This window comes from Fukomys damarensis, unplaced genomic scaffold, assembly GCF_012274545.1.
Source record: "Fukomys damarensis isolate Sample0158 unplaced genomic scaffold, DMR_v1.0_HiC HiC_scaffold_24, whole genome shotgun sequence".
Lineage (NCBI taxonomy): Eukaryota > Metazoa > Chordata > Mammalia > Rodentia > Bathyergidae > Fukomys > Fukomys damarensis.
Window position 1 is genome coordinate 26,280,773 of NW_022900936.1, and position 15,091 is coordinate 26,295,863.

Genomic DNA, 15,091 nt, shown 5'->3' on the forward strand with positions numbered 1-15,091 from the left:
TTTCTCTGGTGTGAAAAAATATAATGGTAAGAAGATCTTAATGATGTGATTGACAATGTGAAATAGGAAGAAAAGAGCTAAAAGTGTAGGGAAAGTGGGAAGGGTAGGGGAAAGGTAATAAGGGAAAAGAAAAAAAAATGAGAAAATGAAAAAATGGAAATAAAGTATTTGTAAATAGGGAAGGGAGGAGGGTGTGAAGGGAGGACAGAGACAAGGGGAAAAAATGAGAACCAAGACCTGATATGTAAAGGTACAAGATCCCAGTGATGAATGTAACTGTATTACTGTATACCTAAGATGTACAATAAACTCAATGAGAAAGAAAAAACAAAACAAATAAACAAAAAAGATGTGCACATACAGTATAGCTCTTTGTGCTCAATTTACATTTTCACAACACATTTCTAAAATTAACTTAGTTGTATTTTAATAAATTTCAAAATTCGTAAAGGCAATGCTAATTAAAGGTTTTTAATTGATTTTTCTGAATTTTCTAGTTAACTATCTTGTCTGTATGTATACTATCTAAGCATCCCAACATTACTATTATTATTATTGTTATTGTATAGCATATACAGAGGAAGTATAATTTTGAATCCTGCATACTTGTTCTTCTGTATCTTATAGAAAAAAATCAGCCTCTGAGGGAGTACATGACTTATTCAAGAACACATCATCATATAGTTAATCAGAATGGAAATTATGGGGTTCCATATTCTAATTCACAGCTCCTGTAGAAAACACTACTTTTTCCAAAGAACTGTCCTTCCTTTTTGTTGTTAAAACAGTGTTGGTAATAGGTCTTCCTGATTACTTAAAACTTCTATACTTTCTCTTACTCAGTTTTAGTAACTAAAATAAATACATTGAAATTATAATCAAGTGAAATGGGAGGAGTTTTTGAGGAAGTTGAAAAAGCATTTAACTTCAGTTTGCATTTTTATTCTGTTAGAGACAAAAGAGGTTGTATAAGTAATACACAGACTAAAATCAAGTATATAAATTTTAAATTAACATATATTAATGCAAATGACAGCCAAAATATATATGCTGAAAAAGGAAGTAAATTTTTTCCAACTTTTTTATGCTTAATAAAGGTTTTAATTGAGTAGTTTGTGGTAGGTTTACATAACGCCTTAACAAAATGTTAAGCCCACTTTGTGTGTAGACTTGTGTCTATTTCAAATTTCTTTTTAAGCAATTCCAAGAAGTTAGTGAAAGTGTATATTTTTGTGATCAAGGAACAGGAAGATATGTAATTCAGTAATATTAGTATCATATACTCTGTTATAGGCACTTCATTGCTAGACTTAAAGAAATTCTAGTTCTGCTGGTTTAGGTAGTTAAGAAGTAACAAAGAGCCAAGTGGAATATATGGTCCAGCTATTAAATTAATTCATAATTTGGCATTGCATAGATTAAGATAATTATGTCTTATTATATCTCATCTTCCAGAAGGTGAGAATCATACAACATACTCTTTTAAATGCCCTAGAGTTCATGTGTGGATAGCTAGTACAAGTCAAATAATGTTAAACAAAGTTATACAGGAATCTCTGGTTTCTATATGCATTTCTATACTTTGTTTAAATCTAAAGAGAACTAAAAATAAGATATTTGAATCTAACTAATTTACATTGCATTAACATACTTCTCTCCCTATAGGAATACACCTCAACACTTTTGCTTAATGGATATGAGACCCTAGAAGATTTAAAGGATATAAAAGAGAGTCATCTCATTGAATTAAACATTGCAAACCCAGAAGACAGAATGAGGTTACTATCAGCTGCTGAAAGCCTCCTTGATGACGAAAGTAAGTGTACACATCTACTCTTTCCCTAGCTGATAATTATGGTTTGAAGTAAAATCATTCTAACCACCCCTGTTTTATTTACTGAGAAACACATAAAACGTTATTTCCATAAAATAAGAACTTTTTATATAACCTTGGAAGAAGTGACTCTAATGAAATCTATAATTGGAGAAAGGGATTTTTTTCCTTATTGGACTGAAAAATGAAAGGACTTTTCTAGGTCCTTCATTTTGATTTTGCAGAACTCTTAATTTATATGCAAATGGATGCCTGCATTCCCAAAGACTGAGGGAGTCAGAGACAAATATTTAGTGACAGCATGAGCTATTAGTGAGAAATGTCACACATGGCTTCTGTAGAACAACACAGAGTATGGCGATAACCTAATGAGCCTTTGTGCCACACAGGAAAATTCATTTCATTACCATATAGTCACATCTTGTGTGTGTTTACTGTACTTTATCAAAATGGTATAATAGCTTGCAAAAATATTCAGCACTCACTTTTACAATCTGAGATGGTTCTCTGTATTTGAAGTATAAACTGGAGACAGAATAATAGCTACAAGTTCATTTATGGCAGAATGCTAGCTATGCCAATGAGAATTGTAAAGATAGAATAGCTTTTATTTTTATAACTACTCATTCAGGACTCACTACTACATCTCTTCAAGCCCCAAACCCTGAGCCTGGAGTGTGCCAATCTATACAGTGCATTTTATAAGGAAAATGGGGTGGGGAGTATGAGGCGTCTCAATTTAAAGATGAGAAAGAAGTTAAATCATTAAATAGAGACTTTTCTTTCAAAACTAATATTAGTAGTAATTATTAATTAGTTTACTTATTTGTGTATTCTGAGTAAAACTTTAGGCAAGTTCTTTATGTTTATCATTTTATTTAGCTCTCCACAGGTCTTCAAGTTAGACAGTACTACCTCCACTTTTAGAATGAGAAATTGGGATAAGTAACTTCTGTAGGCTCAAACTTCTAGTGAATTATAGTTAGGATTGCAATCCAGTGTTTAAAAAGCTATGCAATACTTTCTAAGACTACAAGTAACAGTCCAGATGGAGAGAGAGGAAGAAAGCTGTATTTAGCATCTAGACCTACTGACTTCCTTCACGGGCTATCCTATACTCTCTGTCTCAAATCCTACAAAATTTAGGCATAGCACATGTTTACTATATACTTGCTTCTCATATAGTAGAAATTTATTTACTCTTTAAGAAACTGTTCCTTGCTTTATTCTCACTTGCTTTCTTGTGTTTCCATAGATCATCATCCTTTTTCCCACAGTTTACACATGTACTTGTATGGCTAACTGAACACAAGCAGAACTTATCATTAGACCTAGGCTCTTATGCTCTTTCTTTGAAGCTCTGGTGATGGGGCAATGAATATAATGGGTCTAATTGAGTCACAAAGGTAGAAAAAACTAATCTTCCTAATGTTACCTATAGTAGCTGATTTACTCAACAGTGCCAGCTGCCTAAAACATGATCTTTATAAGTTGATGTGGCAGTATCTCTCAGATAAATAAGGCAGTTTCTCTTACATCTTGTCAGTTCAAGACATTACACCCCACTAAACATTTGGCTACAAAGAAGATTCTGTAGATTTCTTCTATTGATTCATGCTCAGTGCCACTGGCAATACACTTCCAAAGTAAGAAAGAGAGAATATTTTTAAACACTTGCAAAGAATTACTTTCCTTCTGCAGTAGCATACATTTAGGTGTTTTGTCCAATTTATAGATGAGGAAAGAATTCAGAGATGAATTTCAAAGAAGGCCATTAGCTAAATAAATAGGAGAGGTGGGATTTTAAAGGCAGATTGCTATAAAACTCAAAGTTCTGTTTTTCACATAATCAAACTGATTAATATAATAACTGAATTTGGAGATTGAAATCTTCTGTTACTTAAGTTTTCTCAAGGACTTCAATTCAATATTACATCTCAGGCAACATTAATGTTTAAGTGAGAACAAACCCTAGCAACAGCAGAATTCTGAAAAGTGTGAGGCAACTATAGCTGCCTCACAACAGACTTTTTGATAGAAAGCTGAGCTTTCAGTAGTAAAACAGTGCTCAATACGAATCCCCAAAAGAGGATGGGTCCAGGGCCCGAAGGCTGTGCTTACCTCACTTCTGTGTTCTTATCTCTTGCATCACTTGTGTATTTTCTGTTAACAAAAAAAATTAATTTACATTTGATGACAAATTGAGGGGTGGGTATAATTTTTTTAAAAATACATCTGACCCAAAGTCTTCCTTTGCAAATGGGAAAAATAGAGTCAAATTAGCTGTGTGGCTTGTTTAAGCTCATACATCTAGAACTCAGTCTCTTACGTCTGTCTGTCTGAAATATGTACCACCATATCCTGATTTCTGAAAATATAACAAAAGTTTCAAGAATGAAATGAATTTACAGTGTTTGATATATTAAAAGGGACAATTCCAAAAAAATATTTTCCTCCATAAAACTTTAGAAAACTATAATTGAAGGTCAAGAGGAGCTGATCACTTAATAATAATAGCCAATAATATACAAACATAACACACACAGAACCAGATTCTTATAGGTATAAGAAAATGCACATTCGACCAGTGTTATTTAGCAATGCACAACACTGAGATTTTTCTTACTTTAACTATTTGGTCTAAAGTGGCATTAGAATATACATATCAGAAAGATGTATATTGCATGTTAGGCTATTCTGACTGAAAGCAATTTATCTTATATGAAACTGCTTTGCTCAAGAAATAAAGAAGAATGACTTTTATTTGTTGATAAGATGGTGAATTCTGATGATTTTGCATCATGCTGCTGCATGCTTATTTTTATCTATCCTATACTTGGTGAATCACATCTTCTACAACCATGCTAAAGATTGAACACACATCCTTTGTGTTCCTTGAATGATAAATACCTTGAATACATGGTTACATAAAGCTGAGGCATTAAAAAACAAATATACATCATAGAGGTTAAAAGAGCTTTTGTTAAAAAAAGAATGGGATATGCGTAGTGAGCAGGGTTTTATATGTGAATTTTTATTTTGATCATCAAGCAATGTTAATTTGGAGAATTTCAATAAATTCTTAGTTTAAGTTTTCAGGACTTTTACATTAGAAACTTGGAAAATTTTTGCTTTTCTGACCATTCAGTATAAAAGTTTGTTTGTTTTGTTTTTTGTGTACCAGGGATCGAACTCTGGTCCTTGTGCTTATGAGGCAGGTAGCAGAACCACTAAGCCAAATCCCTAGCCCCAGTACAAAAGTTGAGCAAACTGGGGACATGTCTTAAGGATCAGAGTCAAAATTTGAAAATAATGTAGGAAAGACCAAGTCTCAAGTGAGTCTTTAGTACATTTAGAGAAACTAAGAGAATGGGAGATGAGATAGGGAAAATGCAGAAATATAATATTTAGAACAAGCAGTTTTTCTATTTTGTTAGCCTGAGATAGATAGCATTGTTCCCACTTTGACCTTGAACATGTAAACCGGATTATACTTTTTAGGTCACTGCTTGGCAGAGGTAAAGATGATTCTCCAAAAAACTGATAGAAAGGCCGGAGTCTGGTGTTAGAGATGATCACAAGATTACCGCTAAAGAGAGATAATGACTTTGGGGTTCTGCAAGCCTAGCAAGACAAGCAGCATGATGCAGAATTTGCTCCCACATTGCACTGGAACTAGGCAGAATTAGGACATTGGCTCCCTCAGCTGGGAATCTTGATAAGGTTAAAGAGAAGAATATTTGGTAAGACCCAGCGCTTGAAAGAGAAAAGGGCCAAATCTGTTTATTTTGTGCATATTAGGGTTTCTATATTTATTATATGACTTTAAAAGTCATTTATTTACTTTAGGAGTAAATATTTCCAGCAAGTAAAAAAGTGAATAAAGAATGTGTGTACATGTGCCTGTGTGTTTGCATAAACATAAATTTTAAACCTCCTCTGCCTTACTGAAAAGTGCTTCCTTAGGATAATAAGATAGTTAACTGCTGTTTATAGTACATGTTTTCCATGTATTCTGCAGTTGCTTCTTCTTCCACATTTAGAAGCAATTTGATGTGTCTTAAAATTGTGCCAACCAGAATGTGTACTATTGTCTTTGGGAAAATGCGCAATGGAAATAATTTGCTTTCCCTAAAATACAGGGATAATAAAATTTTAAACTGAAAAAAATAGTAATAAAAATTAAACTTTACAGAAATCAGTTACAATATATTTTAGGTACCTGCAAACTGTGATTTCAGTGCCAAATGAGGAGGAAGGGGAAACGGGTTGGCTATGAGCCACACCATTGGCACAAGCTGTGTGCACAGCAGCCCCACATTGCTCAAGCATCCCCAGTTGTGCTTTCCTACTTGTCTGCCTGCCCAAATCGATGCAGGGCCAATGGTGGCGCCCAGTCAGGTACTGGAAGATGAGCCATCATCAAGGGAGATTTGGAGACATGCCAAGCTGCAGGCCAGCAGTTGGCCTAAAGGTGTGCCAGGCTAGCCTGGTGCCCCAGCCCCTGACATGTGTACCTGGGGCTTCCATTGCACTTGCTGCATGATTTGAATTTAAATTCAAGAAATGTATAGCTTTTAGAAATGATAAGATAGCTGTGTGTGTGTATCTTTATTCAATTTAATTTCTCAGATTTATTTTGGCTCTAAGATTCCATTTATAATAGATATCATATTCTCTATAATAAAATTAAAATGAAAAGTAAGCAATTTTACTCCTTAACAGAAAAAACTTTCTAGAGGAAAGGGTTCAGTTTTTTACCACAGTCACCTAAGGACCTTTTTAAGACCTCCTATCTGTGTTTTTTAATTGCATCGTGATTGTGCCCTATGCATGATTTTGTAATGATTGTCCTGGCCAACCAAAACCAAATCCTCTATTACAATGTGTTTTTTCAAAGTTCCCAGTCCCTCAATTGGCATCCAGTTGGTAGTTAATAATTGCTTGTAGAGTACATAAATGCTGCTTAGAGGTGTGAGATTTACAAATAGTAAGCAAGATTTTTACCTCTAATAATAAAAATTAAACTCACATGAAATCCACCTCACATATACAATTTCTTGTAATAGGAAAGTGGGTATTGCTTTGTGTATGTTGTTAAGATTTAATTTGTCTGTATGCTATGTATCTGTGTGCAAAAATATAAAGAAGTACAAATTTTTGAGAGCAATACTGTAAAAAAAACTCGAAGTTAAACTATACATAATCTTTATATCCAGATATTCCAGTTCTGGTAATTTGTCCTACTAAATTCAGCATTTTAAAAATATTTTAAAAAGTAGTAGTTTTAAGGTTGGCATAATGGATTAAAAAACAAAATCCAACAATATGCTGATACAAGAAACCCACTTCATCCACAAAGAAATTCATAGACTGAGAGTAAAAGGCTGGAAAACAGTTCTCCATGCGACAAAAGTCTGGAAAAAAAGTGAGGGTAGCTATCCTATTTGCAGACAGAATAGATTTCAAACCAAAACTAATGAAGAGAGACAATGAACGCCACTACATCCTTGTAAAGTGAACAATAAAAGAGGAAAAAAATGACAATCATAGATATATATGCACTGAATACTAATGCCCCCAACTACACAGAACAAATATTAATGGATATGGAAAACAAAATAGGCACTAATACAAATGTAATGGGAGACCTCAATACTCCACTGACACAAACAGATTATCTAGAGAAAAAATCAACAACAAAATAACAGAACCGAACCAAGTCTTAGAACAAATGGACTTAGATTCTACAGTGTTCCACTCCACAAAATCAGAATATACATTCTTTTCAGCTGCACATGGATCATTCTCCAAAATAGACCACGTTAGCTCATAGAACATGCTTAAATTAATGCAAAGGAACTGAAGTTATCCCCTATATATTATCAGACCATAGAGCAATTAAATTGAAGATCAATAGCCCAAGAAAATGCAAGAACTTCACAAACACATGGAAATTAAATAACACCCTGCTGAACAACCAATGGATCACAGAGTAAATTTAAAGAAGAAATTAGACTGTTTCTGCAATTAAATGACAATGACAATGCAACATACAGAAATCTATGGGACACAATGAAAGCAGTTCTATGAGGGAAATTCAGAGCAATAAATGCCCATACTAGGAAAACAGAGCAAGAGCAAATAAACAACCTAATGCTTAACCTCAAGCACCTAGAAAAAGAAGAGCAAGACAAACCAAAAGATCATACAAAATAGGAAATTATAAAGATCAGAGCAAGAATTAATGCAATGGAGACTAAGATAATGATACAAAAAATCAATGAATCGAAGAGTTGGGTTTTTTGAAAGAATAAATAAAATTGATAAACCCTTAGCCAACTTTATCAAAAAAGGAAAGAAAAGGCTCAAATTCACACAATTAGGAATAAAGAAGGTGAAGTCACAACAGATCCAGGAGAAATTGAGAGGATCATCAATACCTACTTTGAAAAACTATACCCTAATAAAATGGAAAATACAGAAGAAATGGACATATTCTTAGAAACATATGAACTTCCAAAGTTGAATGAAGAAGATATAAAAAGTCTAAACACCTCAATTACATTCAGTGAAATTGAAAATGTAATTAAAACATTACCAACAAAGAAAAGCCCAGGCCCTGAAGGCATCAACTGCTGAATTTTACAAGACATTTAGAGAAGAGCTAGTGCCACTACTCTTTAAACTCTTCAATGAAATTGAAAGGGAAGCAATACTTCCAATTCATTCCTGGAAGCAAGTATTACTACTTCATTCCAAAACTAGGGAAAGACCCAACCAAAAAAGAGAACTAGAGAGCAATCTCTCTAATGAAAATAGATGCACAAATCCTCAATAAGATACTGGCAAACAGAATACAGGAGATAATCAAGAAAGTTTATACAAACTGACCAACTTAGATTTATCCCAGGGATACAAGGATGGTTCAACATATGTAAATCAGTAAATGTAATACACTATATTAACAGAATCAAAAACAAAACCCTATGAACATCTCAATGGATGAATAAAAGGGATTTGACAAAATTCAACACATATTCCTGATATAAACCTTACAGAAAATTTATCTCAGCATGATAAAGGCTATCTATGAAAATCCAACAGCCAATATCATTATAAATGTTCAAAAACTAAAAACCTTCATGCAGAAATCAGGAACAAGACAAGGATATCCACTGTCACCACTCCTGTTCAATATAATTCTAGAAATAATAGCCACAGTAATTAGACAAGAGAAAGAATTAAAAGGAATAAAGATAGAAAAGAAGAAGTTAAACTGTCACTATTTGCTGATGATATTATATTTACATAGAAAATACAAAAAAATGATGCCAAAAGACTGCTAGACTTAATTGACAGATTCAGTAGAGTAGCGGGATACAAAGTCCACACTCAAAAATCAATAGCCTCCTTGTACACTAATAACAGACTCGCTGAGAGAGAAATTAGGGAAATAATTCCTTTCACAATAACATCCAAAAAATATATATATATAGGAATCAATCTAACAAAAGAGACAAAAAACAACTACACTGAACATTACAGCACTCTGAAAAAAAGAGAAGAGGATATAAGAAGATGGAAAGTCATCCCTTGTTTCCTGGGTAGGAAGAATCAACATAGTGAAAATGGCCATACTTCCAAAACTGCTACACAGATTCAATGAAATTCCAATTGAAATCCCGACAGTATATTTCACAGAACTTGAGAAAACAATCTGAAAATTTATTTGGACTATCTAGGCAACAGAGACATGGCAGCGGGTATCACAATTCCCAACTTGAAACTATACTAAAAAGCCCCTGTGATAAAACAGCAAGGTACTGGTAAAGAAACAGACCTGAGGATCAGTAGAATAGATTAGAAGATGCAGAAACCACACCAGACACACTCAACCACCTCATCCTTGACAAAGTTGCCAACTATCCTCACTGGAGGAAAGATAGCCTCTTCAATAAATAGTGTTGGAAAAACTGGCTTTCAACTTGCCGAAGATTAAAAGTAGATCACTATCTTTCACCATGCACTAAACTAAAATCCAAGTGCATTAAAGATCTAAATATCAAAATAGAAACATTAAACTTACTGGAAAGTAAATTAGGTAGTACTCTTATAACCCAGGTTTTCCTCTTTGGGAATGGCACTCGGTTAAAAGAAAAAGAAGACAATTATTCAGAGTCAAGAGGTAGCATCACTTGAATTTCAACAAAGTTCTTTCTGATATCCTTTAGTTTTTGTTCATTGAACACTTTCTTTAGCCAAGCATTTTCCTATAACCTCTAGATTCCATATTTTATAGTATTTGATCTCAAGAAACAGGCTTGACATCTATGGCAAACAAGACAGTAAAGGTAAATTCTGGAAGATGTAGGTAAAGAAACTTGAGAAGATCAAGCAAAAATTAGTAGTTTTCAAAATTTTTGACCTTTAAATTTCTAATATGTGAATTAGAGGAAGATGTATCTGCTTAGAGCTTGATAACTTCTTCCCAGAATAAGAATTTTGTTTTAGTTCTTTGCAGCTTTGTTCACGTTTAGTATAATTGAAATTGCCCATACTTAATTAAATGTCAAAGCTGTCATATAATTATTTTATGAATAACTATACTTGCTTTCTTCTGTTTTAATCACCCTATCACTTTCTTGAACATTGATGACTATCTTAAAATGTTCACTCATAGTCTTCATATAATTTCACAATTTTAACCAGAAATAAATATTTTAATGTTGAAACTAATTCCTCATAATAAAATATTTCCTAAATACTTTTTTCTTAATATGATGTTTCATTATATAGAGTACAGAAATTTACTTCTTTCCAGAGTCCCTAGTATGCCTGTTGTTAACAGGAAGTGGTGAGAGATGTATCCATAATCAAATAATTCTTCAATACACTATATTTGAAAATATGTAGACTTTGGGATATTTGCAAGTTAGGGGTTATATAAAAAAAAACTATCATTTAAACTTTTTCATCATATGAAAAAGTTAAAATATAAATTATGTGAGAATTAAAATCTAAAATTCAAGCATTTTCATTTGTGAATTACATGTATATGTTGATATACATGTGTATAATATAATAAACAAATTAGGAATACTTTTCCAACTTAACATATTATCAGAAACATGTTAGCACAAGAAGATTCACTCAAAATGCCCTGTGAGAAGTCTAATTTTGGAGGCAGAATGTTTCCTATTCCAACGCATTACTTGTCTATTAGCTCAGATGACTGAGCCAGGCAACAAAGCTGATGAAGGTATATGGTTTCAATTTCTGGGTAGGCCAGTTAGCATTACTCTGTTTCATGGCCGCATGAAGGGACTAAATGACTTAGAAAGAAAATATAAATGCATTAGTGTGAATTTACCTCTCTGTAGGATGGGGAAAAAATACCCACAGCACAAGACCTAGGTGTGTGTCAATACCTAGGTGTGTGTGGCATTAATGTCAGGGTGAAAAGAAATGAGAAGAGGAAAATTCTTGACCCTTCAAATACCAAAATTAAGTGCTAGATAGGTTTCATTTCCACAATGAAATATAACAACCTGCCTTTTTTTATAGTTACAATTGAAGGGCTCATGCTTATTACCTGCCTGAAATTATTGTAAGCCTGGTGGGAAGCATTTGAGGAGGTTTAGTCATGTTTTCATTTTACTAGGAAATCATTTAGCAAATTACCTCTGTTCTCTAAATTACTATGCTGCATAGCTTTCATAATGGAGAAACTATTTCCTCTTTCCATAAAAACTGCAAATAAAAAGGTTTATAATATATAACTTGTATTTAAAACAAACCAATTCCTCAAATTTACAGAATGTGATACAGGATTTCTCAGTGGAAATAAAAACAGGTATGTTTTATTACTAATATTAAACAATGACATTCTCCAGTGAAGTCAGAGAAAATGCTGTCCATTTAGGTAAATGTATGCAGGCTTCTAAGAATGAAATAACAAACTAAGTGCTTATGTTTGGAAGAAAAAGGTGTTTAAGCTTAAATTTTCAATCTTAAAAAGACCCTAAAAATTAGTAATCAACCTAAATAGAACTGCATTTTGGAAAAAAAAAATTTTATTATGCCTAATCTTGTTGAGGATGTCAATCTGAAGGAAAGTATCTCAGTTGTTTTAATTTTGCATTGAAGTAAGAGTCTCAAATATAATTTAGGGAAATGTAGCCTTAACTCCATAACTATTATTAGTAGAGGGTCAACTTCAAATAACAAAGGACTAATTCCTCTGGCCTTTTCCAGGAGTACTTTGATAATGGAACACAAAACTAGCTAATATCATGTCAGTTGTCAACAAGACAGAAGAGCAGAGGCAGAAGAAACAATTCCTTAGAAAATGACGTCCCATTTCAATACTCCCTTTCATAAATGAAGGGTTTGGAAACAAAATACAATGACTGATTTTTTTCACAAAGACTTGTGACTAGTAAGTACATCCCCCCCAAAGTTAAAGATTGTTATGACCAATAAACAAAATGTTTCGTGAGAAAAAGGTCTAAAAATAACAATCAAAATAGGTAAATTTTGAAATGATGGCTCCTAGATCTATTGGAACTAGATTTAAGTACCTGATATTTGAATTTATAGCTGAACAGAGTTGTGGCAAATGAGAAAATGATTTAGAAAAATGACATAAATGTGGTTTCAAAGTAACAAATAAAAGGCTTGAGAAAAAGGTTAGAAGTTATGTTTCTTGAAAATGAGTAGACTAAAGCAATTTTTATCATTTTCTTCCAGCCTTTTTCTACCAATGATCCTCCTGTAAGCCACAGAATAAGAAAATTCTTTAAGTGACAATTTTTTTCAGTCCTCCTATGAGTGTGCATAACTACTAGTTTTCTGATACACCAGAGTGAAATAAATTTATTACATACAAGCATATGTATCTTAGGCCACCAGGGCTTAATTTAATGGAGGTTCATAAAAAATGGAGTACCTAGTGGACCATTAACTAATGTTGGCAAGATATCTAGAATCTAAAAAAAAAAAGCTTTTCAAAAGCAGGAGATGTATAAATAAGATAAAGGTGAATTTCCTAAAGATAAGTTAATTAGCATTATAATAGATGATTAAGGAAAATTGTGCGACTTCCTTCTTCCAAGTTTTGAAATTTGGATTTACTTTGAAACTGGACAAAATATAGGGGGATGGGAGGAGGCCTCTGAGGCAGAGTTTTTGTCCCAATCTTAAAAATGCAAGTGTTTGGTTCTCTCAGTGTGGTACTTTTCAAATGGCAAACATGAGGAAGTTCTGAGACTGGAAAGGGAAAGAAGCAGGCATGATAACAAAGCTAAGAGACAGCAGCCAGAGATCCATTTCTTCTCTGAAGAAATCACCTCACAACAAATAGAAACATTCACCTACTGGGGGTGGGGTCAGGCAAAGGGACTTGACATTGATTCAGAGAAAGCTGATGCTGAAAGAATCAGACACTTTGTGTCTTAGGTTCTTTAGAAATATCTTTTGTTAAGTTCTAATATTACATATTTGCTTCTAACAGGTATTGATTTTGAATATAAAAAATTTTAATAACAAAATTATTGATCTAAATATAATTAATTGTTATGCAGAACTACAGAGATATTGGAAACAAACTAAATATTTATAAGGTAGATTCAGTGGAAATTTTATTGTTTTATTCTTTAAAGGCATTCTGGTTTCTTATGTCCATAGGAAAAGTCCAGGTCCTTAAAGTTTTATTAGTTAAATTGTGTCCACTTGAAGTCCTACTATGCACTGTTGCCCATCGTAATTGCTTGTTCGTTACTCCAATCCATTTTATGGTTCTGGAATTGTTCATAAAGTTATCTATTGACTTTTTACATTTAAACTATCAATTACATTTTTCTAATGATAATTTAAGAAGTATTTGGACAAGGCATATACTGTGTATATAATCCGCTTTCTCTGGCAACTTATTATTAATGTAAAAGTCCATACTGATCTTTGCTTATACAGGAACATCACATGGATTCTATGAAACTGCAAGTGAACAATGAAGAACAAACTTGGTCCTTTATTTTTTAATTTTACTTATTTATTTTTGGAGGGTACCAGGGAGTGAACTCAGGACCTTGTGCTTGCGAGACATGGGTGGTGACACTGAGCTAAATCCCCAGCCCTAAACTTAGTCTTTTTAAAGAGTAATAGATTTAATATTTGAGTGTGAATATCTCATATATATATATATATATATATATATATATATATGAGATAAATATTTTATTTACAGATGTTTTTAACGTAATGAAGTTGAAATTGGAACAGTTGAATTAGGATAATGCTTGAAAGTGAGTACATGAATAAAACTTTTCTTGGCTTCTTCTAACTCTTTTTTTTTTTCCATTTACAGCTATTGAAGAAGAAGAAAATGAATCTGTGCCCCTTTCCTTAAGCCCAGACATATCCTTAAATAAGTCACAGTTAGATAACTGCCCAAGGGACTCTGGTTGTTATATCTCATCAGAAAATTCAGATAATGGCAAAGAAGATCTGGAGTCAGAAAATCTGCCTGACATGGTACAGAAGATTACTATCACAGAGTCAAGTGACTGAATGCACATTCTCAACTATATATCTACAGCCGTATTCCACTTTAACTCTTCTTATGCTTCACGATCAACTGGAAGAGGCAGAAAGATATTTGTAAATATAACTCAAAGTTAAAACAGTTTAATCTGAAAGATTGTACATAAAAGTTTATATCTCAAACTTTCCTAGTTATTATAAATAACATGTATATTTATTTCAAATACTATGTTAATATTTCATTTATCTCTTTAGAAAAACCTACAATGTAAGGCTTTGATACATATGACATATGCTTTATTTGGCTTACTTTACAAGTTCAAAATGATGAAATCTGAGGGGGGAAAAAAGCATTTTTTGTACCTTCTAGTATTGTCTCTGTATATTATTGAATCAGTTGTCCAAGGCATATCTTATTCTCACTTTTGTATTTATTAAGAAATTGTGAGTTACTGTTGGGAATATTTTATCCTGATCCATAGTGGCTTTAGTAATTCTTTTTGCTTATTTCTTTACTATGTCATCTGATGTAGAATACAGATGATTCATCATCACTCTTGATTTAGTAAAACTACTTTAAAAATTATGTAGTTGTTTTGTGTTCAAATGTAGATATGTTTAAAATATGACATACCCTGATGTTAATAATAAATAGAATTATATGCATGTTTTATCTTCCAGTCCTATATTATCTAAGATATTTTAATATTAGAC

The 15,091-nt window shown here is 32.8% G+C and overlaps 1 protein-coding gene and 1 long non-coding RNA gene across 3 annotated transcripts in view; one reads left to right on the forward strand and one right to left on the reverse strand.

The window, feature by feature from the left end:
* The window catches only part of Samsn1 (SAM domain, SH3 domain and nuclear localization signals 1), a 90,178-nt gene extending 75,665 nt beyond the window's left edge, over window positions 1-14,513 (forward strand). The window contains 2 exon segments of the mRNA XM_010645667.2: window positions 1,666-1,816; window positions 14,202-14,513. Coding sequence (XP_010643969.1) covers window positions 1,666-1,816; window positions 14,202-14,404 — 354 coding nt within the window. The 3' untranslated portion in view covers window positions 14,405-14,513.
* The window catches only part of LOC104877264, a 314,343-nt gene that overhangs the window by 190,620 nt on the left and 108,632 nt on the right, over window positions 1-15,091 (reverse strand). For both annotated transcript variants that reach the window (XR_784552.2, XR_004518792.1), the window contains one exon: window positions 3,956-3,997. This is a non-coding gene — a long non-coding RNA (uncharacterized LOC104877264). The remainder of the gene's footprint in view (window positions 1-3,955; window positions 3,998-15,091) is intronic.